The 27,515-nt window shown below is 44.7% G+C and overlaps 2 protein-coding genes across 4 annotated transcripts in view; both read right to left on the bottom strand.

Moving 5' to 3' along the window:
- Positions 1–7,318, bottom strand: part of PLA1A (phospholipase A1 member A) — a 34,465-nt gene extending 27,147 nt beyond the window's left edge. For both annotated transcript variants that reach the window (XM_060099897.1, XM_060099898.1), the window contains exon 1: positions 7,246–7,318. In XM_060099897.1, the coding sequence (XP_059955880.1) occupies positions 7,246–7,318 (73 nt within the window). The remainder of the gene's footprint in view (positions 1–7,245) is intronic.
- Positions 7,319–15,131: 7,813 nt separating this feature from the next.
- Positions 15,132–24,022, bottom strand: ADPRH (ADP-ribosylarginine hydrolase). Of its 2 annotated transcripts, none has more exons than XM_060098978.1 (4): positions 23,963–24,022; positions 21,093–21,418; positions 18,751–19,111; positions 15,132–17,354 (listed from the first exon to the last, which is right to left on the bottom strand). In XM_060098978.1, exons 2-4 carry the CDS (start codon positions 21,403–21,405, stop codon positions 16,940–16,942), a joined length of 1,089 nt encoding a protein of 362 aa, XP_059954961.1. In that variant the 5' UTR covers positions 21,406–21,418; positions 23,963–24,022; the 3' UTR covers positions 15,132–16,939. The 2 variants fall into 2 exon arrangements, with proteins under 2 accessions (XP_059954961.1, XP_059954962.1); XM_060098979.1 differs by lacking the exon at positions 23,963–24,022 and adding an exon at positions 23,240–23,753.
- Between the last annotated feature and the right edge of the window lie 3,493 nt (positions 24,023–27,515).

Here is a 27,515-nt window from a genome sequence, read left to right as displayed (position 1 = left end):
GTCACTGAAAGGCCTTCTATAATACTGAACTGATACAGCAGCATGAAACTCCTGCTGCCCAGGGAGCTAAAAATCTGGCCTATCTTCAACACCCAACAGCCCACCCTCACGCCTGAGATAAAGAGGGGGGGCACCTGACACCCAGTTGGTCTTACAGAAAGAGACCGGCTGGAGCAGCAGGGCACACACTGTCGCACTGGCCCCCCAGCCCCGAAGTCCTGGTGCTGTTAGCTACCTCATATTCCTGCCATGGGACAAAACTATCTGCAGAATCAGAAGACAGGTCCAGACTGCAGACTGATTTGTGCAGGGCTCTTCACCAGGAAGACAGCTATTTCAGGTTTCTGGAATGGTTATCTGCCTTCAGAGGTAACGGGGGAGCACATGTACAATAAGCAAGTGGATCTGGGGTACTCTGGGCTGTGGAACTGTGAGCAGATTGTGGGAACCGCACCCTTAGAGAGTGCTGAGAGCCGTTTCCTCACCTCAGCACCTAAGTCCCAGACCTGGTCCCCAAGCTCCCTTGTATCTCCCTTCTGAGCACCCAGGTCTTGGAAACCCCAGCGATGAAGCCCACTATGACTGTGCAGGCCCCCAGGCTCCTCAGCCCGTGGCAACTTGAGCCCCCATGGGACACAAGAGAGAACGATGCCTGACTTGACTACTTCATCTGCCTTCTCCCAGCTCTTTGAAGAAAAGATGAAAGGACTCTGCTTGAGCATGAGACTTGAACCACATACATGAATACATTTGCTCTATTGGTCATGTAGAGAGGTTTGCATCCATCAGACAGAGAATTGAGTCCTTTTAAATAAGCATAGTATGTCACAGAGCAAGGCCCAACAAGCATCGCAGAATCAATATATTCCAGACAACGTTATCTAAATAAGATGTAATAAAATTAGAAATCAGTAACAAAAGTTATTTAAAGACACATTTGGAGATTTTAAAATTCCCTTTTAAGTAATGAATGAGTTAAAGAATAATCACAATGGAGACCAGAGAATATTAAAAACTAAATAACAATAAAACCAATACAATATCAAAACTTGAGTTAAAGTAGCTAAAACAGTACTAGGCTGATATCTATAAACATAAATGTAGATATCAGGGGAAAATGGGGAAAGACACAGATTAGGTAAATTAATCTTAAACTCAGAAAGCTGAAAAAGAATAATACAGCAACACCAAATAAAATGTAGGAAAAGAAATATAAAGGAAATAGTTAAGGGACTTCCCTGGTGGCACAGTGGATAAAAAAAAAAAAAAAATCTGCTGGCCAATGCAGGGGACACAGGTTTGAGCCCTGGTCTGGGAAGATCCCACATGCCATGGAGCAACTAAGCCTGTGCGCCACAGCTACTGAGCCTGCTCTCTAGAGCCCAAGAGCCACAACTACTGAAGCCCGCGTGGCTAGAGCCCGTGCTCCGCAGCAAGAGAAGCCACCACAATGAGAAGCCCGTGCACCACAAAAAAATGTAGTCCCCATTCGCCGCAACTATAGAAAGCCCGTGCACAGCAATGAAGACCCAATGCAGCCAAAAATAAATAAAATTAAATCGTTTTTTTTTAAAAAAGGAAGTAGTTGAAATTAAATAAAACAATGAATATGAACAGCATCAGTAGCTGCTCAGTCCATGCAGTTGCTCAGGCCGACCTTCCTGGAGAAATCTTTGACACTTTGTTTTCTGCCACCCCCATACAATGGTGAGTAAATCCTCAGAACACAATATTCAGAATTAAACCATTCTCACTACCTACACTGGCACCACCTTGGTTTAAGCCACCATCATCTCTCAAAATTATGTAGCCTGTAATGCTTTTCCTGCCTTCATTTTTGTCCCCCTTCAGTCTATTTGCAACACAGTAGTAGAAAAGTAAATCAAATCATGTCACATCTCTGTGCAAAAGCCACCAAGGCATTTCACTCAGAATCAAATCCAAAGTCCTAACAGTGGAAGAAAGTCCTAAATATCTTAGACGATCCCCTTGGGGAGCCCTTTGCCTGTCTGACTATTGCTTCCTCTGTTCCAGCCACTGTCCTCCTAGCTCTTCCTCTCTCTAGACAGGTTCCCACCTGAGGGTCTTTGCACTAGCCATTCCTTCTGCCCAAAGTGTCTTTCTCTGGACATCCACATGACTAATTCCCTCTCCTCCTTTAAGTCTTTGCCTGTCAAATGTCATCTTCTTTCCTCTAACCCCCTATTTATTTATTATTTATTTGGCTGCGCCGGGTCTTAGTTGCGGCATGTGGGATCTAGTTCCCTGATGAGGGATTGAACCCAGGCCCCCTGCATTGTAAGTGTGGAATCTTAGCCACTGGACCACCAAGGAAGTCCCTAACCCTCTATTTAAAATTGCAATCTGCCTATGTGCCTCACCTCTGTTCTCTCAATTTTCTTTAACTTGATCTGTTTATTTTTATAGCAATCATCACCTAATGGAGATTTTTTATTTACCAGTTTATTATTAAATGTATTGTTTATTAATTTCCCCACATTAGAAGATACTTTCAAAGAAGGAAGGGATTTTTATCCATTCTGTTCACTCTACTGCCTAGAATAGAAACTGCCACACACAATAAACACCAAAAGGGTGTTCTTTGAAAAGAATAATAAACTAGATGTACTTTAAAAAAAAACATGTACTTTTGATGATAGAGTAAGAAAAAAAGGGGGAAGTCACAAATAAACAATATAGAGAATTAAAAGGGGATGTAAGCCCAGTAGATTTTTTAAACCACAAAATAACATGTTTATACCCATTCAACAGTTAAAAAATAGATATTTTCCTAGAAAATTGATAATCCCCTAGAAAACTATAGCTTACTAAAACTTAGTCAAGAAAGAAAAAACAGAAAATCAAATGTAAAACTGTAGTATAAAAGAATTGAAACAGTAGTTTTAAATCTATTCATCAAAAAACTCTATCAGGACAGATTTCACAGAGAAATTCTAACAATCCTTCAATTCTTATCTTACACATACTGTTCTGGAGAATAGAAAAGGGGAGAAAGAATCCAAACTCATTCTATGAAAATAGCCAAAATGTCAAAACTGGACAAGGAAAGAAGGAGAAAGGAAAACTAAAGGCCAGTTTCACTATTACACACAGACATAAAAATCCTAGATAAAATGTCAAATCCTTCAAGGATAACAAGTATACATCATGGCCAAGCAGGGTTTAATCCAAAAAAATGAAAAGATGGTTTAACATTAGAAAATGTATTAATGTAATTCACATATGAACAAATTAAAGAAAAAAACCATATGCTCAACTCAATAGATGTAGGGAAAAAACACACGATAAAATTCAATACCCAGCACTCTTCAACATAAGAAAGGAAGGGTACCTACCCAAAGCCTATAGCAATGATTATAGTTATTGGTGAAATGTTAGAAGCATTCCATTCAGAACTGGGAACAAATGAGAATGTCTGCTATCAGTGCTTCTATTAAATATTGGACTGGAAGTTCTAGTCCTAGCTAGTAAAACAAGACAATAAAATAGGATAAAAATTATAAGGTTTGAAAAGGGGGAGAAAAAATTGCCGATATTTGCAGACGATAGGATTGAACTGTCCGTCATTCAAGACTATGGAACGTGGCACAGTGAATCATGCTCAGATACCTCATCTCTCCAAGCACCACTTTAGCCAAAGAGTAGTGACAGATGAATATCCAAAAGAGAGAGAGAGAAAAAGACATAGACACTCTCAAATACAAAAATAATATCTCCAAAACAGGAACAAGAATAGAATTGCAAAATGGTGATGGGTTCCAGGTCTGAGAGAAGACAGTGGTTGTAAGAATTCAGTTTTGTGAGGTAAGCGGGATCCAGAAGTGCTCCAAGTCAGGTGTGGAAGACCCACCAGTGGTAGCCAGCGGTGGAGAGGGGCTCCCCAACTCAGGAAAGGAAGCTAACAACAAAAACAATACAAACAAAAACAGCTATTGACTTTTTACTGGGGCTATAGCTTTATTTAGGGAGACAGGATGGAAAGACAAGGCCTCACTCACAGGAGCTGAGACAACGCACCTTTCTGGAGGAGAGAGGGCAAAGATGGGGGCTCGGGTGGGGAGACAGAGAGATGAAGAGAGAGACTGAAAACAAATTTTTCACTGAAAATTAAAATGAAACATCTATTGTGTCAGAAGTCAAGATAAGAGTTATCTTTGGGGCAGTAGTGAGTAAGATGGGATACAGGGAATGGGTTTTAAGAATCTGGTAACATTTTATTTCTTGATCTGAATGATGGTTACACAGGTGAAATCATTTTGAAAATTTATTAACCTGTGTATTAATAATCTGTGTACCTTTCTGTATGTATGTTGTACTTCAGTAACTAGTTTACTTTTTAAAAAGCTTGAAAACAAATATATAAAGAAATCAAATGTTTACACAGATAGTCGATAAAGCCAATAAGTGGATCATGAATTCATTCCAGGTGAAATAAAGTTTTAAAAAGTCTTTGACAGGGCTTCCCTGGTGGCGCAGTGGTTGAGAGTCCACCTGCCGATGCAGGGGACACGGGTTCGTGCCCCGTTCCGGGAAGATCCCACATGCCATGGAGCGGCTGGGCCCGTGAGCCATGGCCGCTGAGCCTGCGCGTCCGGAGCCTGTGCTCCGCAGCGGGAGAGGCCACAACAGTGAGAGGCCCGCGTACCGCAAAAATTTAAAAAAAAAAAAAAAAAAAAAATCTTTGACAAAGCTTTAACATAAGTATGCTGAGAATACACAAGGATAAAAATAAAGACAGAGCATAAGAAATTATGAAATAAAAATGGGCATAAATGATAAGATATATAGTAAAAAGCTAATTAGAAAATGGAAATGAAAAAGATAGTCATGGAAATAAAAATGGAATCAATGTTGTAATATCTAGTGCAGAAGAAGTAAAAGAAGCTTTTTAATATGAAAGTGCAGTTAAAAAGTACAGACAATAGATGGAGAGGCTCCAACATTTAACTAGTAGCTGTTATCTAAAGGAAGAGAATGGGAGAAGAAACAATATTTTGAAAAGGTAATTGCTAAGAATTTTCCATAACTGAAAAAAGATATGAGTTCTCTAATCACAAGTTATACTCAGGGTAATGAGCAAGATAAAAAGGAAATAAATCTATAGAAATAGGCAGATGATAGTGAAACTGCAGAACATTAAGTATAAAAGATATTCTTAAAAATTCCCAGAGAAATGCATTGGAAAATTTAAAAGCAATGAAAAATGTAATTTCCTGAAACTGACTCAAGAAGAAATACAAATCCAAATAAACCTACTAGCACCAAAAAAAGAAAAAATCAAACTGGTAATCAAGAGTCTTCTCTGGCCCTAAAATATGCTAGAGCCAGATGGTTTTATTTGAGAACTCCACCAAACCTCTAAATTACAAGTAACCTTTATCTTATATAAAACTCTTTCATAGAACAGAAACTTATTTTATGTGGTTATAATCATCTTAGTATCAAGACCAGAGAAGGGCAATACAAGAAAAAAAATGATAGATAAACTTCCTTTATGAACAAATACACAAAATAATAAATATAAATATATAAAAAAATAAAAATAAATGTTGGCAAATAAAATTCAACATCATATTAAAAAATACCCCACAGGAGTAGGAAAAAAACAATACCGCATGACCACAAGATTTGTCCCTGGTGATCTTCATCTAAACCCATAGAGTTTAGAAGAAAATATGAAAGGTTATTTTTATAAGAAGATTGATTAAACAAGACACCAGAAGCACAAATCACAATAAGAAATAAAAATTAAGACAACAGTGTAATACTATTTTTTCTAGGAGATTGCCAATATGAAAAACATCTGATAATACAAAGTGTTGTTGGAGAGGGTGGGAAAACAGACATGCTCACGTACAAATCAACAGTTATAACTTCTTTGCAGGGCAGTTTTTCTCACATTTATCAAAAATGTGTAAAATATAAATCCTTTTAGATCTAGTATATAGTGTATAAGCAGTCACTTCATAAAACAAGATATACGGTCACTTTACATACACACACGCACACACACACGTGCACTCACATAAATGATTGCGTTAGGAGAAAGCACACATGAAGTGAAGTAGCACCTTTTCAACGCCAACCGTTGATGCAGGGAAGGGGTGAGCAGGGGCCTGTGGTGTTGCAAGGGAAGTATGAATCATGGAGGCCTTTTTGGAAGACGTGAAGAGCAGAAATGAACAAAAAGGTAGTGTGAGCAACTACAGGCAGAAAGCATGACACACCCTAAAGCTGGGGAATGAGAATTAAATGTCTCGTGGACATGACACAAAAGCAGTCTGCTGTTGGGGGCAGAGGGAAGGGAGCTTTCCAAAGGTGATGCCACTGCTGGTCAGAGGAGGGGATTTTACTCTTCCTCTCGATGCCCTACGCCATAAGAGGGTTTAGATCTGCTATATTAAGCAAGGGAGAGCGGTGGGTGGGGTTTTCACTGGGAAAGGCACCATGCAAATGGCATCTGAGGGAAACTGTGCTAAAGGTCATTGGTTATCTGTGGTGAACAGGACTAGTTATCATAGTACTGCCAAGAGGGATGACAAGCCTGAACTTGAGCTGGGTCGGCAAGATTAGAAAGGACCTCTAGGGCCTCCCTGGTGGCGCAAGTGGTTAAGAGTCCGCCTGCCGATGCAGGGGATACGGGTTCGTGCCCCGGTCTGGGAGGATCCCATATGCCGCGGAGCGGCTGGGCCCGTGAGCCATGGCCGCTGGGCCTGCGCGTCCGGAGCCTGTGCTCCGCAACAGGAGAGGCCACAACAGTGAGAGGCCCACATACAGCAAAAAAAAAAAAAAAAAAAAAAAAAAAAAAAAGAAAGGACCTCTAACAATCTCAATGACAAAATTGTTGATAGTTTGGAAATTTAAAATTTTTTAAATTAAATATATCTTGGAACAATGGATATTCACAGGGTGAAAATGAATCATGTTTTGGAATTCATCACATTTTATTTTTTTATACTCTTCCTGGCTTGTGCAAGGTGAAAGGAGTAACGCAGGTTTTAGAAAAATGAGTAAAACAACTAGAGGAAGTTCAATTTTTGTGACTTAAGAAAGTGCTGTCATTCCCATTATGATTGAAGGTTTTTTTCTCCCTCTTTTAAATTCATCTCAGGAGAGGGCTTTTAGGGGACCTTCCAAAGGTTAGTGCTACATAAATAGATGGCTTGAAAAAATAGAATTATTGACCGAAAGAAGTCCCACTCAAGGCCCCAGCCCCCGACTTACCTGTACTTCCAACACTGAGCCACAGAAGGAGCCCCCATGACCAGAAGCAGCCCTCCCAGGGGTCTGGGGCCATCGTTGAGCTGGAAGTCTCGGAGCTGGGGTGAAGCCAACCCCTAATGACAAAGAGATCTCATAACCCAGCCTCTCACAGTTTTGAACACTAAACACCCACCCGGGTCTCACTAATCATTAACTGGCCTCATGACCTGTAACAGGTCTCTCCCTATTTGTTTAACATCCCCAGTTTTTCTGTTTCTTCTTCTCAATGAAAAGAAATATACTTTTTTCTTTTCTTTTTTTTTTAAGCAGGGGACATGTAAACACATTGCCCTTCCTCTCTGAGCCAAACATCATCAGGAAACTATTTCCTGCACCTCTCCCACTTCCCATTAGAAAATGTTAGTAAAAACCAAGGCAGAAGTCTTTCATCTCTAGGGGATCACAAACCCACATTGTCCCAGAGTCATCTGTGGACGTTTTTTCCCCCTAGGAGGACCCTGAGTGGCTTGAGGGCAAAAACCTTTTCTTTTCTTTTTTTTTCTTTTTGAAGTACGCGGGCCTCTCACTGTTGTGGCCTCTCCCGTTGCGGAGCACAGGCTCCGGACACGCACGCTCAGCGGCCATGGCTCACGGGCCCAGCCGCTCCGCGGCATGTGGGATCTTCCCAGACCGGGGCACGAACCTGTGTCCCCTGCATCGGCAGGCAGACTCTCAACCGCTGCGCCACCAGGGAAGCCTCTTCTTTTCATTTTTGAGTCCCCAGTGCCCAGCACAGAGCTGAGACAACAATGTATTAACATGTTTAGTGTACATTTAACGGAAATAATGAAAGAAGATGAAGTTGGCCTCTGAGAGTACTATCCTTTGATAGAATCTTGGGGCTAGAAGTCCAGCCTCTAAGAAGAGTCGTTCAGTGTCTTGAATTCACTGATAAGAAACAAAGAAATAGAGAACGAAAATGACCTATGGAGACCCTTCTGCTGGAAGTGGCAGAGCTGGCCTGGAACCAGGGTGTTTCCAGTATACCGCATGAACCCTTCACCCAAAGGAGTGGCAGAAACCACAGAGCGCTAGTTCTAGATGGGTCAGGGGAAGGGGGAGGCACCGTACTTACCCAGCTCTCCTTAATTGCAGCACATTGCTGTGAGGCAGAGAATCCACCAACAGGTCAGTATGGAACTTTCTGGACCATAGCTCTGTGAGGGGAGTACTATCTACATACAGCTTCAGGGTATAGAGGGGTTAAGTACCTGACACAAGCTCATGCAGAGCTGGGATTTGAAGCCGGACAACCTAGCTCCCGAGGCCATGCTCTGAACCATTGTGTCAACAGGCGGCACCAACCACTGCACCAAGCTGTGCCAGGCCTGCCCAAGACAGGGATAAAATGATTTTGGAGGGGCCTTGCTTCCCACCCTGCACATGATGCCACTGATCAGGTGCTGTTGCCACCAGGAAGGGCACTACCGAAGGCTGTTCTGATGTCAGAGACCAAGCCAGGTGTAGAGGTCCAGGTCCTCAGAGAAAAGAAGCCAGGACGGGACCAGAGGTGCAAGAGATTTATCAGGGATAAGACCTGTGATGAATAAAAAGGGGAGCTGAAGACAGTAGGGAGACCCTTTAGACCCTGCTGCAGGGCTGACACCTGCACAGGACAGGGAGAAGGAAAGAGGATTGCACAGGAAGCCCCAGAACACCATGCAGTTCCTGGAATGTCCTGGCCAAGGCAGCGGGGAAGCCTCAAGCTGAAGTCTCTTATGAAAATGAGCTGTGTTAGCAGCCTTGCCCTGCTCAGTCACTAGCTGTGGGCAGTCTCAGCACAAAGACGAGGGTAGATCCAGAAGGGTAGCAACCAGGACCATCAGTCAATTAGGCTCCTCACAGCAGGAGACTGAGGACTGCATTCTCCTGGCCGCTCCATCACACCCAGAGCTGGCGCGTCAGGCCAGTCATTCCAGCTTTTCCAGCACAGTGTGCCCTGTGCAACATCAACACAGCTGACATATAGAGAGTGCCCTCCCTGTCACATTCATCGTCTGGTGCAGTGCTCTCCACATGGGGCTGGAGTGGTCCTGGGCAAGACCACCTGCCTCAGAGTCACCCAGGGGACGGGGGGCAGACCACTGGGCCCAACCCAGACACACTGCATGAGACTCCTTGGGGTTGGGCCCCAGACTCTGCAGTTCCAGCAGGCTCCGCAGATGACTGTACGCATGTCAGAGCCGCTAGTCGTCTGTTAGTTCTAACCACAGCCATGTCCGTTTCACCAGTGAGGAAACTAAAGCTCACAGAGGTCAGAGACCTGGGGAGCACTGCTTCAGGGGGCCAAGAAAGCGGGGTCCGCCTGGAAAGTGAGGTGACGTGTTTTAGAAGGTGAGTATAGAGATCTTTCTACAGGAGACACTGGTAGGGAACACCAGCTTATAATCAGTGTATATGGTCCGTCTCCCCCAGGGAGAACGTCAGCCTTGGGAGGGCAAAATTCTGGCCTCTTTTGTTCAGTGAGGTGTCCCCAGCGCCTAGCACAGTGCCTGCCACACAGCCAGTGCTCAATCTTTGCTAAGGAAAGGCATGGTACCTCTGGTATGGTGTGCTCATTTAGAGAGGGCAGTGGGAAGGGACCTGATCCCAAGACCGAATAGAGGCCCCCACCGTGAAGTGGAGTCAGATGGCTTTACTTGCCTAGGATCAAGGAACACAGGGAGGCAAGCAAGAGGCCAAGGACACCGGGTTCAATATCCAGTGCTCATTGCTCAGGGCTCCCTGTTGTGTGCCTCCTGCCTAGAACTGTGCTTGGCACATAATAGGTGCTCGTTAAACACTTGTTTTGAAAGAAAGAGAGGAGAGGAAGAGAAGGGAGTGGAGGGGAAGAGAGGAAGCTACTGGCTATAACCCCTGGAATCCATAGAATCTCTTTTGGCCTTTCCTGCCTGCCCATTCCCAGCTCAGATTCCCAGCTTCCTAGCTTCCTCACCTTCCTTCAGGATCCCGGGCTGACAGTTCCATAAATGAGTAAGCCTTTATGTGTGTGTGCATGTGTGCATGCACACATGTATAGAAGCATGGCCTTCAGTTTAAGGGTGGGGTTGGGAGTGGGGGGAATATAAACTAACATACTAATATAAAATAATCTTAGGAAATTATAATTCTGAGCCTCACCAGTTTATTCTATCCCATCCTTTCTGAACTTTTTACACACTTGCTGACCCACTACACAAACCCTCTGCACCTTGCTTTTCACACTCAACAAAATTCTTTCCACCTGCCTTATTTGTTTTTTAAGGGCGCATAGAAACCCATTAGAACTTCTCATGAAATTTTAGTGCACAGCCCAAAATGGCTCAAGCCCCTATCCTACTCGATTTTCAGAAAGTCTGATCTTTTGCCAGGTTCCTTTCCAATTTGAGGTGAAGAGCATGATTTTGGAGCCTCCACTCCTGGTGTTCTATATGTACTGCATGTGTATACACATGCGTGCACAGGCCTGCACGCACATACACACCCATTCTCAGAACAAACCATAACACACGAGCATAAGGCCATCTAAACTCATGTAAAGAGAATACTTCATGCCCTTTGTGCCCCAAACCACATAACTTTGCTTTCATTTTAAAGCTGTCTATATTCTGTCTCTGTTTTCCTTGGAAGAACAGGTAGACCCTTGCTTTACACCCGTCAGGAAAATGTATCACAGGTGTCTCCAGGCCTCCAAATTTTGAGAAAGACTGAAAATTGCAGCTTTTAAATGACAGTTTGATGCCAAATTCTATGGTTTAGTTTCTGTTCCCTGAGATCTCCTAACTTCAAAGTAAAATGACTTGTGAACATTGAGAGCTTGTTGCCGGGTGTGCAGTACTGTACTGGCAATTCCACGAGAAGGTCAAAGGAAGAGGACACCCCGGGGGTCCCCTGGGTTGGGCCTCCCAAGTGGTGGAAGAAACTGGCTGGAAGTGACCCATCTGCCCATCCACGGGTTTAGCTGGGCTCAGCTCTGCCCACTCCTACCCCTGCCCCCAACGTGCATCTCAAACCCACCACCATCTTTCCTTTTGATGTCACCTCATAGCTGTGGGAAGGTGGAGAGAGGCCACAGGCTGCTGCCAGCACCATCTCACTCCTGGGTTTCACTTTGGCTTCGTCTAAGGAAACATTTTCTAATTATAGCCAACAATAAGAGTGTGGTAGGGCTGGAGACAGGCAGACCTGGGTTTAAACTCCAGCTCCATCTCATCCCAGCCGTGTGACTTCAGATGGATGGCAGTTTCTCTGAGCCCCAGTTCTTCACCTGTTAACAAGCTCTAGTAAACTGCCTGACGCACAGCAACTCTTTCTACCTCCTGCCTTTCCTTCCCCAAAGGAGAGAGTCTCACCAACTCCCTAGGTGTCAATATCCCCAAACCCAAACCCCAGGGATGAGAAAATGATGGCAAGACTGCCCTCTCTGCCATGCCTGGATGCCCCCTGGGTCCTTAACCAGACCCCGTTCCGTGAGGAGCTGATCCACTGGGATGATTGACTGTGAAATCATCAGAGTCTCCATTCCCTCCCTCACCACCCCCAGTAGCTCTGGCTGTTTTAAAAAGATGCACATTTACTTGCCCTGGAGAGGTGGAGACAGAAGAGGAAATGGAGAATGTGTGGTTGAAGAAGCTTGGAGAAGGGCAGATGAGGCCAATGCAGATCTTAAAAATGTATATATTGCCAAGACTTCTGGTAACATCTAGCAATCTTAGGTACCAAAGAAAGCAAATGAAGTACCATCACTTAGCAAGTCAAAAAATACCATTAATCCCTGTAATGTTACTCATGACCTATTCTGTTTTTCAGAACACAGATGTTAACTTGATTAGCATGACAAGTTCATACTGTCATTCAGGTCATCTTTTAAATTTACGCTAACATTATGCATATAATTAAGTCTGTTGTCTCTTTCCTCTGTTCATTCTGGTCCTCCCTCCTCTCTCTCTCTCTCTCTCTCTCTCTCTCTCTCTCACACACACACACACACACACACACACACACACACACACCCCAGCACTCACAGTCAGGAGAGAAGGCAGAGCCCAGGAGCCCAGGTGCAGGTAGGTGGAGACAGAGGTGAGGATGGGTGTGATAGTTCTCTTTCGATGGCTTCTATTTTCTCAGAGAAATAGGAAGCAAAGCTGCCAATTGAGAGTCAAGTTTGGGGAGGAGGTTTTGAGGTTTGAGAAAAAGGAGTCTGAAAGTCTGATCTCTTTCTGAATTGTGACTGCTGTGAAGAGTGAGAATTTGCATAGCAAATAGAACAGGATCTTAAAAAGACGCTATCTCTTGTCTCCAATTGCAGCTGAAGTCCTACTAGCAAACAAAAAATGCCACAGTCTCCACCCTCCTACCCTGCTGGGACCCCGTTCCCCCCCACGCACACACCTCCACCACTACATTCTAAAGAGACTGGAAGGCCTTGGAAAGACAAACCCCAGTGGGACTTCCTAGGGGGCAGCAGAACTGCTCTAGGAGCCCTCCCTGCCCCACCTCCTCTCGCCGAAAACCAGCCGTTTGAAGGAAAAATCACAAGAACCATAAGTTCTATGGGGGGTTTCCCATCCCTTCCTGAAAGGGAAGGAAAGGTGGTGCTCTTCCTCACCCTCACAACAAAGCCAAATGAGGGGGGCTACCGGCTGAGCGTGAGGGTGACCACATGAAGGCGACAGTGGCATCTGCTTCCGAGGCAGCTGTCTGCTAGGCAGCCTGATCCGTCCTCCTGATCCGTCCTGTTTGAGAGGGATGGGGGAAATGTAGACAGCAGCAGGTGGGGCAGCCTGCACTCTCACTGGTGGATGTGACCGGGAAGGATGAGTTTCCCTTGGGTTGAGTAGAGCCCTCAGAAGACAACTGGCTTGACCCTTTCCCATCAGGGCTCCACTGGTGAGGGTGGTCTAGGGCAACACTGGAGAGGGACAGGGAACCCCAGGAGAGGGAGGCAAGGAATGAAAAAGGCATCCATGTCTCTATTTCTCCTCTAAGCCCTCTGGGCTCGGGACTGACTGTGGTGGGGAGAAAGGAGGACATGACATTAAAGTGTTAGAATTGATCAAACTGGACTGGGATTCCCACTTCTGGGTATATATCCAAAGGAAATGAAAACAGGGTAACGAAGAGATATCTATGTCCCATGTTTATTGCAGCGTTGTTCATGATAGCCAAGATATGGAAACAACTCAAGGGGCTGTCAATTGATGAATGGATAAAGAAGATGTAGTACATATATACAATGGAATATTGTTCAGCTATGAGAAATCCTGCCATTCGTGACAACATCAGTGGACTTTAGGGCATTATGCTAAGTGAAATAAGCCACAGAGAAAGACAGATATTACATGATATCACTTATATGTGGAATCTAAAAAAAAAAAAGTCAAACTCATAGAAACAGAGTAGAACAGTGATTGCCAGGGGCTGGTTGGGGGAAGCAGTGGTAGTGAGGGAAATAGGGAGAGGTTGGTAAAAGGGTACAAACTTTCAGCTATAAGATGAATAAGGTCTGAGGATCTGATGTAAACCATGGTGACTATAGTTAATAACACTATATTGTGTAACTGAAATTTGCTAAGAGAGTAGAACTTAAATGTTCTCACCAAAAAAATATAAACATGTGAGGTGATGGATATGTTAATTAACTAGATGATGGGAAACCTTTCACAATGTATATTAAATCACCACAAATGTACACTTTAAATATCTTACAATTTTACTTGTCATTTATACCTCAATAAAGCTGAAATTTTAAAAAACTAGACTGGGATGGACTGGATTGGGTTTTTTGTTTTTTTGTTTTTTTGTTTTTGCGGTACGCCGGCCTCTCACTGTTGTGGCCTCTCCCGTTGCGGAGCACAGGCTCCGGACGCGCAGACTCAGCGGCCATGGCTCACAGGCCCAGCCGCTCTGCGGCATGTGGGATCTTCCCGGATCGGGGCACGAACCCGTGTCCCCTGCATCGGCCACTGCGCCACCAGGGAAGCCCTGGATTGGGTTTTTAATACCCACCACCACACCCCCATCCCAAGACCAAAAAGATGACGCTAAGGGGCAGGAAAAGCAGCTTCAATGGAGTATGTATGAAGGCAGTAGCTAGAGAAAAAGAAAATCATTCCATGTTTGCTTCTCACTAAATTCAGACCATTCACCAAACCAGTTACAGAGGTAAAACACGTCATGCTTCAGAATCCACTTGTTAAAATACTCTTCTTCCCTTTTCTATATTGTAACGTTTAAGCATCTCAGTTCTGCTGTTTGGGCAGTGCTAACTGAATTCTAGTTCTCCACCTTAAAACTTCAGGCTCTCCTGACTATTGGTAAAAGAAACCCCAGAAAGACCAGGAAAAGATGTTTCCTCTTCTCCTAGAGCTGCAGAAAAGCACACACTATTCTGCACTATCAGTTTTTATCAAGTGGGAAATTACAAACAGTCATGAGAGACTCCATCTTAATCTTCTGTTCAAGAATCTTGAGTAAAAACATATGTACTGACTGTTTTCTATTATTCTAAAACTGTCCTCAAAATATTTCTACAAAGAAGTCTTCTTGTATACCTGAATTTAAGACACCTGAATCTAAGAGGTTATTACCATGTTCTGTAAATTGTAAATCCCCACCCCTAAAGTCTGCAATTCTGATTGTCCTGCTGAAGACTCTGCTGTCCTAGTTGTAATATTTAAAACACGTCTGTTTTCTGAAATATATAAATACACATCAGAGCTTTTTTTTTTAACATCTTTATTGGAGTATAATTGCTTTACAATGGTGTGTTAGTTTCTGCTTTATAACAAAGTGAATCAGCTATACATATATCCCAATATCCCCTCCCTCTTGCGTCTCCCTCCCACCCTCCCTATCCCACCCTTCTAGGTGGTCACAAAGCACAGAGCTGATCTCCCTGTGCTATGCGGCTGCTTCCCACTAGCTATCTATTTTACATTTGGTAGTATATATAAGTCCATGCCATTCTCTCACTTCGTCCCAGCTCACATCAGAATTTTTTGAACCAGAAAAAGAGCTTTGGAATTTTCTTCTCTCTTTACGTTTAAAAGAATAATAATCTCATGCCTTTGCTGGAGTCCTGCCTCAAATACAGAGTTGAGAGCTTTGTCTCATTTAAGTCAGCACACAGGCCTGGTTAAAGCATCAAACCCTCTACCTCTTTCAAGCTGGCACAGGTCACTCCTGACGATCATGAAGTAGAGGGCATCCGAAACAGATGAGGCACCGCATATTGAAAGCACTCACATCAACACAAATTGATGAACTTCCAAAGTAAATACTGAATATCTCTAATGGGCCAGACGGGTAAGCCAGAAAAAGAATAAGACACAAGCCCTCACAAGTAGCCTGAGGTCGTCCCCAGAAGACACACAATCACCACACAACAGGATCAGTGTGGCGAGAGGGCTAGAGACAGAAGGCTGTGGGTGTAGTGAGGAGAGAGAGTCAAGAGCCTGAACAGTCAGAGTAGGTTTCATCTAGGAGATGCCTCCTGAGCTGGGGCTTGAAAGTGAACGAGGAGAAGGAAGAGCACCAAGGAATGAAGAAAGGGGGTGAGTAGTCATTGTAGGTGATCAGAAGTGCAGCGCGATCAATTTGGTATTTGTAAAGACCACTCTGGAGGGCGATGAGGAAGGCAGTACTGGAATGAGAGGCACCAGATAGGAGGCTAATAAACAACATTCATTTAATATATACTGATTAAGTATCTCCTGTGTGCCCAGGCACCATACTAGGTTCTGTCTAGAGGAGAATAAAGGCAAGCAAGTAGGCAACAACAAACTGGCACCATGTCAAGTGCCATGCCCAGGAAGTTAGAGGGCACAGCTAGGAGCAGCCTCTCCTCAGACTTGAGTAGCTTGGATTGCAGAAATCCAGCTGAAACATACTTGGTGCAAAAAGGTAAAAGAATAACAGATTTGAAGGATATTCAGGAGGTAGAACCAACCAGCAGATGCTATTGGGACCCCACATATACCCCTCACTGTTCCCATGCGCCATACAGCTTGCCACTGCAAACATCTCTGAGGCTTTACCTGAGGACCCTCACGTTTGGCTCGCGCAAGAGGCAGGCCAGGAAGCACCAGGGAGTTAGCACACCTGGGCGTGGTCCTCCACCAACATCAGATGGAAGTCGGTGGGACAACTCCGAGTGCCTTACGCAGAGGACCCAGATGGACCGAGTCCCAGCTGCCCACATTGGTAACGTGCTCATTAACGCACCTTGTCCTGGCTCCCCTCCCTTCCCTGTCTCACTTCCCCATTCTCCTAACAGTGCTTCCTGGAGTCACCCCCCAAATAGACTACTTGCACTCAAATCCTTGTCTCAGAGTCCACTTTGGGGAACCCACCCTAAAACGAACAGAAAAAAACTGAGTGAAAGGTTAGATGGTAAAAATGAGGACTCAATATGAGGCTATGAGGTTTCTAATTTGGAAGACACTGATGCCATCCACTGAGATAAAGACTCTTCAGGATAGGAAGAGGGGTAGATTTGGGGTGGGGGGCAAGGACAGGGTAAGTTTGGAAAGACTGACCTTCAGGTGCCCAAGGGACTGTTATCTCAAAATTCCCTGAGTACACGGTTAAGACTCTTGACTTTGAAAAAAGTGAAACTGAGCAGAAAAGGGACTACACAAGAGGAGAAACCACCAGAAATGAATGTCACTTCTCCCTAAAGGGTAATTACGGTATCTTCCTTTGACCTAAGCGAATACAAAGCCCTAGCTATCTCTTCCAGCCGGTTTCTGTATTCTAGCTTCTCATAGTTGGAGAGACTCACTCCTTTAAAACCATACATCACTCCCCACCAACAGCCAGCAATGGCAGCTGTAGAATCGCTGTCTCCACCATGGAAAAAGGCTCGGTGGGCAAGCTCCTCCCAGGAGCCTCCTGCAGCCAGGATGGCGTCGTAGGCAATCATGGGGGCGTCGTGCCCACTGCTGCCGCCCCAGCCAGAGTAGCTCACGGAGGTGTAGAACTGATCCCTCTCCTTCACATCAAAGGGCTTGGGGAAGGTAGGGGCTGATCTGCCATCCCAAATCCCTCTGAGTTTTAGGTACTTTTCCCATTGGTCTTGGAAGTAAGACCTGTAGGAAGGAAAAAAATCTACAGTCAATTGAAAAAATAAAGTCAAAAGCCATTAGGAAAGGTACCAGATAGATGTGTGAGCAGGGAAAGCTCCAAGATGACTTCAACTTCTGGTACTAAAATCATATGATATAAAAAAGTCAAAATGAGCTCTAAGCGACATTCATTCAATAAATTTTTGCTAAGGAATGATGTCAATAAGGCATTGATACCTGTTGCTACATAAAGGAAGATATACAGCAAGTTAAAGGTGAGAAATAAAGGTTTGTTTTTCCCGAGTTGAGAATCAAGGCAAGTGTCAACTTTCAAGGGCGAACTTTACGTATTTAGCCTGTCATTATATATTTTATTATTTACTTTATATTATTTTCTTAACAAAAATTGTACATATTCAAGGTTGTATGACATGATGATTTGATATACATATACATAATGAAATGATCACTACCATCAACCTAATTAACACATCATCTCCTTATACGGTTACTATTTTTTTTAAGAGAGAACTTTGGAACATCATGACCATGGGTGATTTCATTAGAAAGCCTCTGGACCTTTTGTTTGTTTGTTTGTTTTTTGCAGTACGCGGGCCTCTCACTGCTGTGGCCTCTCCCGTTGCGGAGCACAGGCTCCGGACGCGCAGGCTCAGCGGCCATGGCTCACGGGCCCAGCCGCTCCACGGCATGTGGGATCTTCCCGGACCGTGGCACGAACCCACGTCCCCTGCATCGGCAGGCGGACTCTCAACCACTGTGCCACCAGGGAAGCCCTGGACCTTTTTATTCTAAGAAAGGGAATGTGAAATGAATTCAGAAAAAGGGGAAGATGTGGCCTTACCACTTATTAATTAGCTGGTGGAAAAACCTATCCCTAGATCATTTTAGCCAAGGATTTCACAGTATTATTTGTGTGTCAAGACAACACTGAAAAAACAAGTTCCAGGAAATAAGCAGGGAAGTTCATCTCAGTAAAGAATAGCCATAGGGACTTCCCTGGCGGTCCAGTGGTTAAGACTCTGCGCTTCCACTGCAGGGAACATGGGTTCAATCCCTGGTCAGGGAACTGAGATCCTGCATGCCACGCGGTGTGGCCAGAAAAAAAAAAAGAACAGCCACGAAAACTATAGAGAACAGGATCCCTACGCATGAGGGAAGCAGTGTAGCTGCCTTACTCCCTGAGGTCTTCACTTGGCGACTTGGTGGCCACCACCACTGGGACTGTACTTGAAATCCTTAGCAGGTGGGTGGGGAGGCAGCTGGATGCGGTGGACGACAGAACTGGATGGTGAGAACCAGGATGGTTGCTATGATCTATGAGTTTTAGGCATACACATGCACGCACGTGCGCACACAGGTTCAACCATCTTCTAGCAGGAGCGTGCACCTACAAACTTACCAGTGTTGAAGATTCTGCTCCACGAAGTAGCCTGATTGTACAATGTACTTTTTAGCTTCCGGTAGCACCTCCATCAGTCCTTTTCCCCACTGCTGGGGAGGCTTGCCGTTCACAGCATAGGCTGTAAAAAGAGCAGACACAAGGGCTCCCAGGAAGCCTGTGGGATGGTGGTGGGTCATCCGGCCACTCTCGACGCTCACCTGGATCAGGGTGTCCAGCTGGCTGTGGTGAGGGAACCGGAGACCGATGCACATGGCCCGCACGGCAGCCCCGCAGCCACCCTCATGGCTGTTAAAGGGAATCCTCCAGCCATCGGCTTTGTCTGGCTCCAGCAGCATGGCGTTCTGCATTGAGGCGCCCCCTGGGGAGAGTCCGGTAGGGCATGGGGTCAGTGTACCAAAGCGAAGGTCCCGCAGGATGAGAGAACCAAGCCCCGCCTCCAGCTTTCCTTGATGGAAAGGGAAAGCCAAAAAGTATGATGATGAATGTCCCCAAACTCCAAACCCCAAACCCCAGGGCAACACTGTGCCTTATTTACACCAGAGTACTTATACTAGACGCCCCTGGGTTTATGGAGCAGGGAGCTTTTCATCAGGAGGTGTTACTGGCTGAATTGTATTCCCCAAAATTCATATGTTGAAGCCCTAACCCCTAGTACTTCAGACTGTGACTGTATTTGGAGATAGGGCAGAGGTGAGGAAGTTAAAATGAGAATGTTAGGGTGGGCCCTAATTCAGTCTGATCAGTGTCCTAATAAGCAGAGGAAAGTTGGAGACACAAAGAGACACCAGGAATGTGTGCTGTGAGAGGGCACAGCTAGAAGGAAACTGTCTGCAAGCCAAAGAGAAAGGTCTCCTCCTTCAGAAGAAATGAAACCGACGCCTTGATCTCAGACTTCTGGCTTCCAAAACCGTGAGAAAATAAATGTCCATTGTTTAAGCAAGCTGGTCTGTGGTATTTTGTTACAGCAGGTCAAGCTAACTAATACAGGAGGAGCTAGGGGAAAGGCGATTCACATCAGCTGGTGGCCCAAGTGGCTGTAAAAAGTTCCCAAAGTGAGCAGGAACCACTTGTTAGCAACCTGGAACCAGAAAAGGGGTCTCTACACGACCTTTTCCAGTCTTGTTTAAAAAGAAAAAAAAAAATTCTTTATTAAAGAAAACTCAGAAGCTACAAATAAGTAAAAGGAAAATAAGAAACCATAAATACCCCTATCACCCAGACACAATGATTAACATCTTTGTGTATATTCTTCCAGACCTCTCCCAACAGAGATATACATATATACTTTTAATGAAAATGGGTTCAGAAATGAAATTGAGTTATTTATAGTGAGGTGGATGGAACTAGAGTCTGTCATACAGAATGAAGTAAGTCAGAAAGAGAAAAACAAATACCGTATGCTAACACATATATATGGAATCTAAAAAAAAAGGTTATGAAGAACCTAGGGGCAGGACAGGAATAAAGACGTAGACCTACTAGAGAATGGACTTGAGGACATGGGGAGGGGGAAAGGTAAGCTGGGACAAAGTGAGAGAGTGGCATGGACATATATACACTACCAAATGTAAAACAGATAGCTAGTGGGAAGCAGCCGCATAGCACAGGGAGATCAGCTCTGTGTTTTGTGACCACCTAGAAGGGTGGGATAGGGAGGGTGGGAGGGAGGGAGACACAAGGGGGAAGAGATATGGGGATATATGTATAGCTGATTCACTTTGTTATAAAGCAGAAACTAACACACCATTGTAAAGCAATTATACTCCAATAAAGATGTTTAAAAAAAATAAAAGAAAGAAAATGGGTTCATAAGATACATAGTGTTTTGTAACCTAATTTTTTTTACTTAATATACAATATCTTTCCATATTGGTAAATATTTATCTGCATAATCTAAATGGCTGCGGATGTGTCACCATAATTAAATAAATTACAGAACATTCAGGTTGTTTCTATTTCTGTCACAACTATAAAAACTAATGTCTCAGGGCTTCCCTGGTGGCGCAGTGGTTGAGAGTCCGCCTGCCGATACAGGGGACACGGGTTCGTGCCCCGGTCTGGGAAGATCTCACGTGCCGCGGAGCGGCTGAGCCCGTGAGCCGTGGCCGCTGAGCCTGCGCGTCTGGAGCCTGTGCTCCGCAACGGGAGAGGCCACAGCAGTGAGAGGCCCGCGTACTGCAAAAACAAAACAAAACAACACAACAACAGAAAACAAAAACGAAACAAAACAAAACAAACTGATGTGTCCTTGATATTTAAGTCTCACTCAACATTTTTCATGATTTCCTTGGGCCTGTTTTATTCTCCACTTGTCCAGGACCTCCACTGGCTGCTCTCACCTGGTGCCCGGCCATCCATGTCTCCCATGCAGTCTTGGTAATGCTTAGCAAGGATGGAATACAGGTGAGCCAAGTCCGAGACTTTGCCAGCTTCCAGGAGAGCGTCTGCCGTGGCCAGGTGCATCACCGTGTCATCACTGACTCTCCACCTCTCCACATCTAGGGCGTCCAAGCCGCCAAGCTGGGCCAGCTGCCTGTGAATCCTTTCCCCACTCGGGAGGAACTCCCACTTCCCATTGAAGTACCCCAAGGCGTCTCCAGCTGCACTCAGCACCATGGCTGCCACGTACTTCTGGATCAGGTCCCCACTCATGGTGAGGCTGTCTCTGGGCGAATATAAAGACACACAGAGGATGGGGGGAAAAAAGATCAGAAAAAATCATAGCCCTATCTACATTTTACCGAGCACTCACACCTTGTAGGCACAGTATTAAGGACATCTCATTTAATCCTCACAGCTGCTCTATGGGAGTGGAATAGGCCCATTTTACAGATAAGTAAATCAGCCACACAGTATCAGAAACGTTATGGGACTTATCTTAGGTCACAGAGCTAATTAATGGCAGGGCTGGCATTCCAGCTTAGATCCATCTGACTCCAAAGCCCACCATTTAACTACGATTCCATCTTTGCCTCTCCGTGAGTGGCAAGCCATTAAATTCTGCAAGTCAAACCAAGCTTGTCATTTTCTCTGTTTGGTTTGAATTTGGCCTTGGAATGCATCCCTCCTTTACTTAAATATTAACACTTTCCATTGGTATCACAAGGCACTGTTTGCAAAGCACCTGCACATCCTGCTTCATAAGTAGGCCCGGATTACAGTATGCACTTCACAGATATTGCAGCACTATTTACAATAGCCAGGTCATGGAAGCCACCTAAATGCCCATCGACAGACGAATGGATAAAGAAGATGTGGTACATATATACAATGGAATATTATTCAGACATAAAAAGGAACGAAATTGGGTCATTTGTTGAGACGTGGATGGATCTAGAGACTGTCATACAGAGTGAAGTAAGTCAGAAAGAGAAAAACATATATCGTATATTAATGCATATACATGGAACCTAGAAAAATGGTACAGATGAACCGGTTTGCAGGGCAGAAATAGAGACACAGATGTAGAGAACAAACGTATGGACACCAAGGGGGGAAAGCAGCGGGGGTGGTGCGGGTGGTGGTGTGATGAATTGGTCGATTGGGATTGACATGTATACACTGATGTGTATAAAACTGATGACTAATAAGAACCTGCTGTACAAAAAAATAAATAAAATTACAAAAAAAAAAAAAAAGAAAAGAAAGCAGGGTCAGAGAGGGTAAATTCACAGAAGCAACAAATGGAAGCACTGGGACCCAAATCTTCTGATTCTGGGCCCTTGCCTCAGCACAGACCTACTTACCTTGAGCAACCTCTTTGTGCTTCACCCTCCACATCTGTAAAGTGGTGGCAAAAACAGTAACAACCTCGTGGGTTTGTTATGAGGAGTAAGTGAATTAATTTTTATAAAGCACCTAGAACAGTGCTTTGCACATAGTAAGCAGTATTTTTATTATTCATACACAACCAGGGAAAATGATTTTTCTATTAATTGAACTAGAAGACTGTACTTTCTCCCACAACCTTCCTTTCAACAGCAATATTTAAATTTTGTTTTCCTTCTATATGATTGAGTTCTAGAGTCCTGGGGTCTCAGCTAACACTCTCTCCATGAGTCTAATCCCCAGTAAAGTTCTGGTTTCCCTGTCGGTGCGTTTCCAGTTCCCCATTGTGCCCTATAGCCTGTAGCGTTCACCTCCAAAGCCCTCCACTGTCTGCTCCCACTCTATCAGCCACTCTACTTGCCCCGGCCAGGAGAACACTTGCAAACGCTGGTGGGTCAGCTCATCCTCCCTCAGCTCAAGTTCTTTCCCCATCCAAGATGCCTTCCTCTCCTCCTCTTCCCTAAAATCTATTTACTCAGGGTTAAGTTCAAGTCCTTGGGCTTCCAAGAGTCCTCCTCCAGCTGCACTGCTGTGGGCCAGGAGATACAGACTGGCAAGCACCTGAGAAAAATGACGACAGACTGAGCAGACCATTACTGAGTTACTGATCCTGCTGAGTTTCCTGGTTCCCAAAGGCTATTTGTAAAACATTACTTACACATTTTATTGTTTATAAATGATGCTTAGGAACTGGCGTTCTGGGCTGATAGTCCTGGCTCTGCCCAGAATCAGGTGTGTGATTGTGGACAAGCCACCCATCCTGGATCTCAACTTTCCCAGGGTAAATTGGATTGCGGGGCAGGAGGGGAGCTAGCGAGGCAGCCTGAGCTCCTGTCTCTGCGCTGAGTGCTTCAGAGACCAAGCTTAGTTGGCTTCTGAAGACCAATCTTTAACCCTCTGCACCCTCTTCCAAAGTCCTCAGCCTCTTTTCTGTAATTCCTCTGGCTCCACCCGAATGTGTTTTTGTGAGTTTTGAGTGAGGCTGGGGGCGATGACCACCTCGTTCTGTGGGGAAATTTCCTTTAGCTTTGACACCGTACTGCTCTGGCCTCCCGCTCTCAGCACGCCGATATTCTCTAAACTCCTCTAACTTTTACAGTTTATAGGCTCATCCCCGAGCTACAAATTCACAACTGGGATCTGGACAGCTGCTTCCCGGCAGTCCTCTGCTATTTTTGGGGGGGGGGGGGGGCGTGGCGGGAGCAGGCGACTGGGGAACAGGTCCAGGCCCGACAAGGGGTGGGCGGGTGGCCCCCGGGGGCACCGCGAGGGAGCAGCGCGCGGGGGACGCGAACGAGGAGGGTGGGGAGGAGGGGCGGGCGACACTGGTCTCCGGCAGGCGAGGAGCGCGGGTGTGGGAACCGACAGCGGGGAGCGGTACCTGGTGGCCCCGAGGCGGGCACGGCGCGCGGGCTCAGGGCGGGGCCGGGCGCGGGGAAGTCTGGGTGCGAGGAGGCCCAGGGCGGACCCTGCCGCCGCGCCCGCGGACCACGCCCAGGTTCAACGGAGCTGGACGAGTGCCAGGCGCCGCTTTCGGCTCGGGCGAGGCGCGGAGCCTTCTGCGCCCGGGCCGGGCGGCGGGACCCGCGTCCCCGGCGCATAGAATTGGCGCTGCTCCGCTCCCCACCCCCCAACCCCCGCACCCCCGCACCCCCGCTTTTGAGAGACTGTTGGAGACTCACGTGTGACCCTGGGTTGACGCCTCGGCCTTTCCTCCAGTCCAGCTCCTCTGGGCAGTGAACAGCGTGTGGCCCCTGACTCGGAAAAGGGTGTTTAGTGTGTGCTCGGCCTTTGTCACGGTCTGGGCCCCACACGCATAAAATGGGACAATAATAGTACCTACCTACCTCTTAGGTTGGTTGTTAGAATTTAATTAATTTTAACTCTTGTCATTTGTTTGGTTGCAGAATAGAATTTTTTCATCCTGATAACAAAGAAAAGCAAAGAAAAACTAAGTATTTTTGTCTGAATAAATAATATCATCTGAAAAATACTAGAATCACCATATGCAAGTATTCTATATACTTATCAAGAATTTTGATTTGCTGTGCTTATCTTTCTCGCTACAGACATTAAACACCTACTGTGTACCAGGTGGATACTAGGTCCTGGCACAGACCTGCTCTCATGGACTGCACCCAGCTGAGTGATCTCATCTTAGCCTGTTGATTTGTTTGTTTTTTAATAAAATGTTCCTTTTTTATGATAAAAAAATAATGCATACTTCCAGTAGAAAAGTTGAGAAAACTTTTAGAAATCTCTCTTAAAAAACACATCTCTCAGGGACTTCCCTGGTGGTGCAGTGCTTAAGAATCCACCTGCGGATGCAGGGGACACGGCTTGGAGCCCTGGTCCGGGAAGATCCCACACGCCAGGGAGCAACTACACCCGTGAGCCACAACTACTGAGCCCGCGTGCCGCAACTACTGAAACCCACGTGCCTAGAACCCGTGCTCCACAAGAGAAGCCACCACAGTGAGAAGCCCGCGCACCACAATAAAGAGTAGCCCCTGCTCGCCGCAACTAGAGAAAAGCCCGCGCGCAGCAACAAAGACCCAACGCAGCCAAAACTAACTAACTAACTAAATAAATAAATAAATAACTAAAAACTCTCATGTGTTCACAAAGATAAATGTTTCTGGATTTCTCTGCAGAATTGCTTCTCATAGCAGAAAATTGGAAATACCTCAATCTCTGTTTAGAGTGGAGAATGAGTTTCCTTCTCCTAAATTAGGGCATAATTATGAATCAATTATTCATAATTATGAATGATTATAATTACCTTTCCAAAAAGGTAGACATTTAAATCAGTAGACTTTGGGTAAATAATCAGGCTCACAAGGGAAGAGCTTGGAGACATTTCATTAAGTAAAAAAATCAAGTTTTCGAGTGAGTAATATACATGGTCTATTTATGTAAGAAAGAGCTCTCTCTCTGTGTGTGTGTGTGTGTGTGTGTGTGTGTGTGTGTGTAAAATGACTGAAAGAATACATGTCACATTGTTAGTAATGATTATAATTACCTCTCAGGAGGCTAATGGGAGAGTTTGCTGGGAGTAGGGAGAGAGAGAAGGGGAAATTTTTCACATTAAGAATGTTTCTTTTACATGTAGAAAGAAATTTTAGAAAGCACAGGAAAAAAAAACATATTCCACCACTCAGATTTTAAATACTTACAATCTTTATTTTATGCACATTAAAAAAATCGGATCATTTTGTATATACAATTTTATATCCTTTTTTTTTAACCACTGAGCTTCACATTGTAAGCATTTCTCTGTGTCATTTGTGATAGTATCATTACTATAATTGAATCCAAATATTCAGATAAGGTAATGCCTCTAGGGTAAACTCCCTTTCATGTTGATACCAAGAAATATGAGGCTCTGATGTTCAGTTCCTCTCCAACCATACCATGGCCAAGGCTAGCTCAACAGAAGGAAAACAGAAGCATAGATAACTGAAAAACAGGAGAGTAAACAAATCTTTGCCACTTCATGGGCCTGAATGTGTAATACCATGCCACCATGCCTCATTAAATCATGAGGGCTAAAATTTTTTTTAAAAAGAGCTAACAGGAAATGGTTAATAGACAGGGCCCCTTGAACTCTGCAGCAAACACAAAATAACAAAAAGTTTCAAAGGAAAAGCAGACCACAGAATAGGACCACAATACACATCTGTGAAAATGATTTAAAGTGAGTAAAAAATGAAGTAGAGGCTTTTTAGAAGAAAACAGAAGAAAGCTAGTCCAGGAGAAATAGGAAGCCGAAAGCGGCTGTTCACATACATATGCTGTATCATAAACTCACTTCAGAAGACTTAGTGAGCATCTGTGGTGAATTTTATGTATCAACTTGGCTAGGAAATAGTACCCAGATATTTGGTCAAACATTTTCTAGATGTTTCTGTGAAGATATTTTTAAGATGAGATTAACATTGAAATCAGTAGACATGGAGCCAGCTGATTATCTTCCATGTAAGTGGGCCTTACCTATTCAGTTGAAGGCCTTAATAGAAAAAAGACTGCTCTCACCCAAGGAAGAAGAAATTCCACCAGCAGACTGTCTTCAGATGGAGCTGCTACTTCAACTCTTAACCTGCGTCTGCAGCCTGCTGACCTATCCTGCAGATTTTGGACTCGCCAACCTCCACAATCTCATGAGCCAATTCTTTAAAATCAATCTCTCTCTCTTTCCATATATGTATTGGTCCTGTTTCTCTGTAGAACCCTGACTAATATGGCATATAAAATGTGCTAGACACTTTGCTAGGCACTCCATGCAGCTACTGAGGTAGGGCAAGAATCACACAAATAGAGGAGACTTCGTAGGGTGTAATGACATTAGGCCACAAGCACTGTGACAAAGGAGAATGTGCAAGGTACAAGGTGGGCAAATATGAGAGAGACATTATCAGCTTACAGCGTTCACAGAGGCATCTAGAGAAAATTATGTCTGGGCTAATTTTTAAAGAACAATTAAAAGACAAACTAAAATTTCCAGGAGCCCAGAAATAACCGGAGCAGCTAGTGCACAAGAGAAGCACAGATTTTTAAAAAATAGTAAAAGTAAAAGCAAAGATGCAAGTTTAGGTTGACATTTCCTCCCCAGTAATGCACGGTTGCTCAGTGCCACCTCAGTCCTGAGGCGTGAGTTATTTTCCAGTCGGGCCTGTCACTGGGTTATGAGAGCGGTCACGGTCTTAAGCTTTCTCCTTTCCGTCTTAATGAATCATTTCCAAACACATCTTCCGTAAGATTGAGCACCAGCTTTGCACAATGGAAATCAGGTATCTGCTTGAAGGATTTTAAAGAAGGCTAGGAAAGAACTTGAAGATCAGCTTATCAACAGGCTCTCTGGCCACTAGTCCCAAAGTACTCTTTAAAAATAGAATCCATATGTACATAAGAGCAAAGTTTAAATCACAAAATGT

This window comes from Mesoplodon densirostris, chromosome 5 (assembly GCF_025265405.1).
Source record: "Mesoplodon densirostris isolate mMesDen1 chromosome 5, mMesDen1 primary haplotype, whole genome shotgun sequence".
NCBI lineage: Eukaryota > Metazoa > Chordata > Mammalia > Artiodactyla > Ziphiidae > Mesoplodon > Mesoplodon densirostris.
The sequence above is the reverse complement of the archived record's forward strand: the minus strand, read 5'-3'. Positions and strand labels throughout refer to the sequence as shown.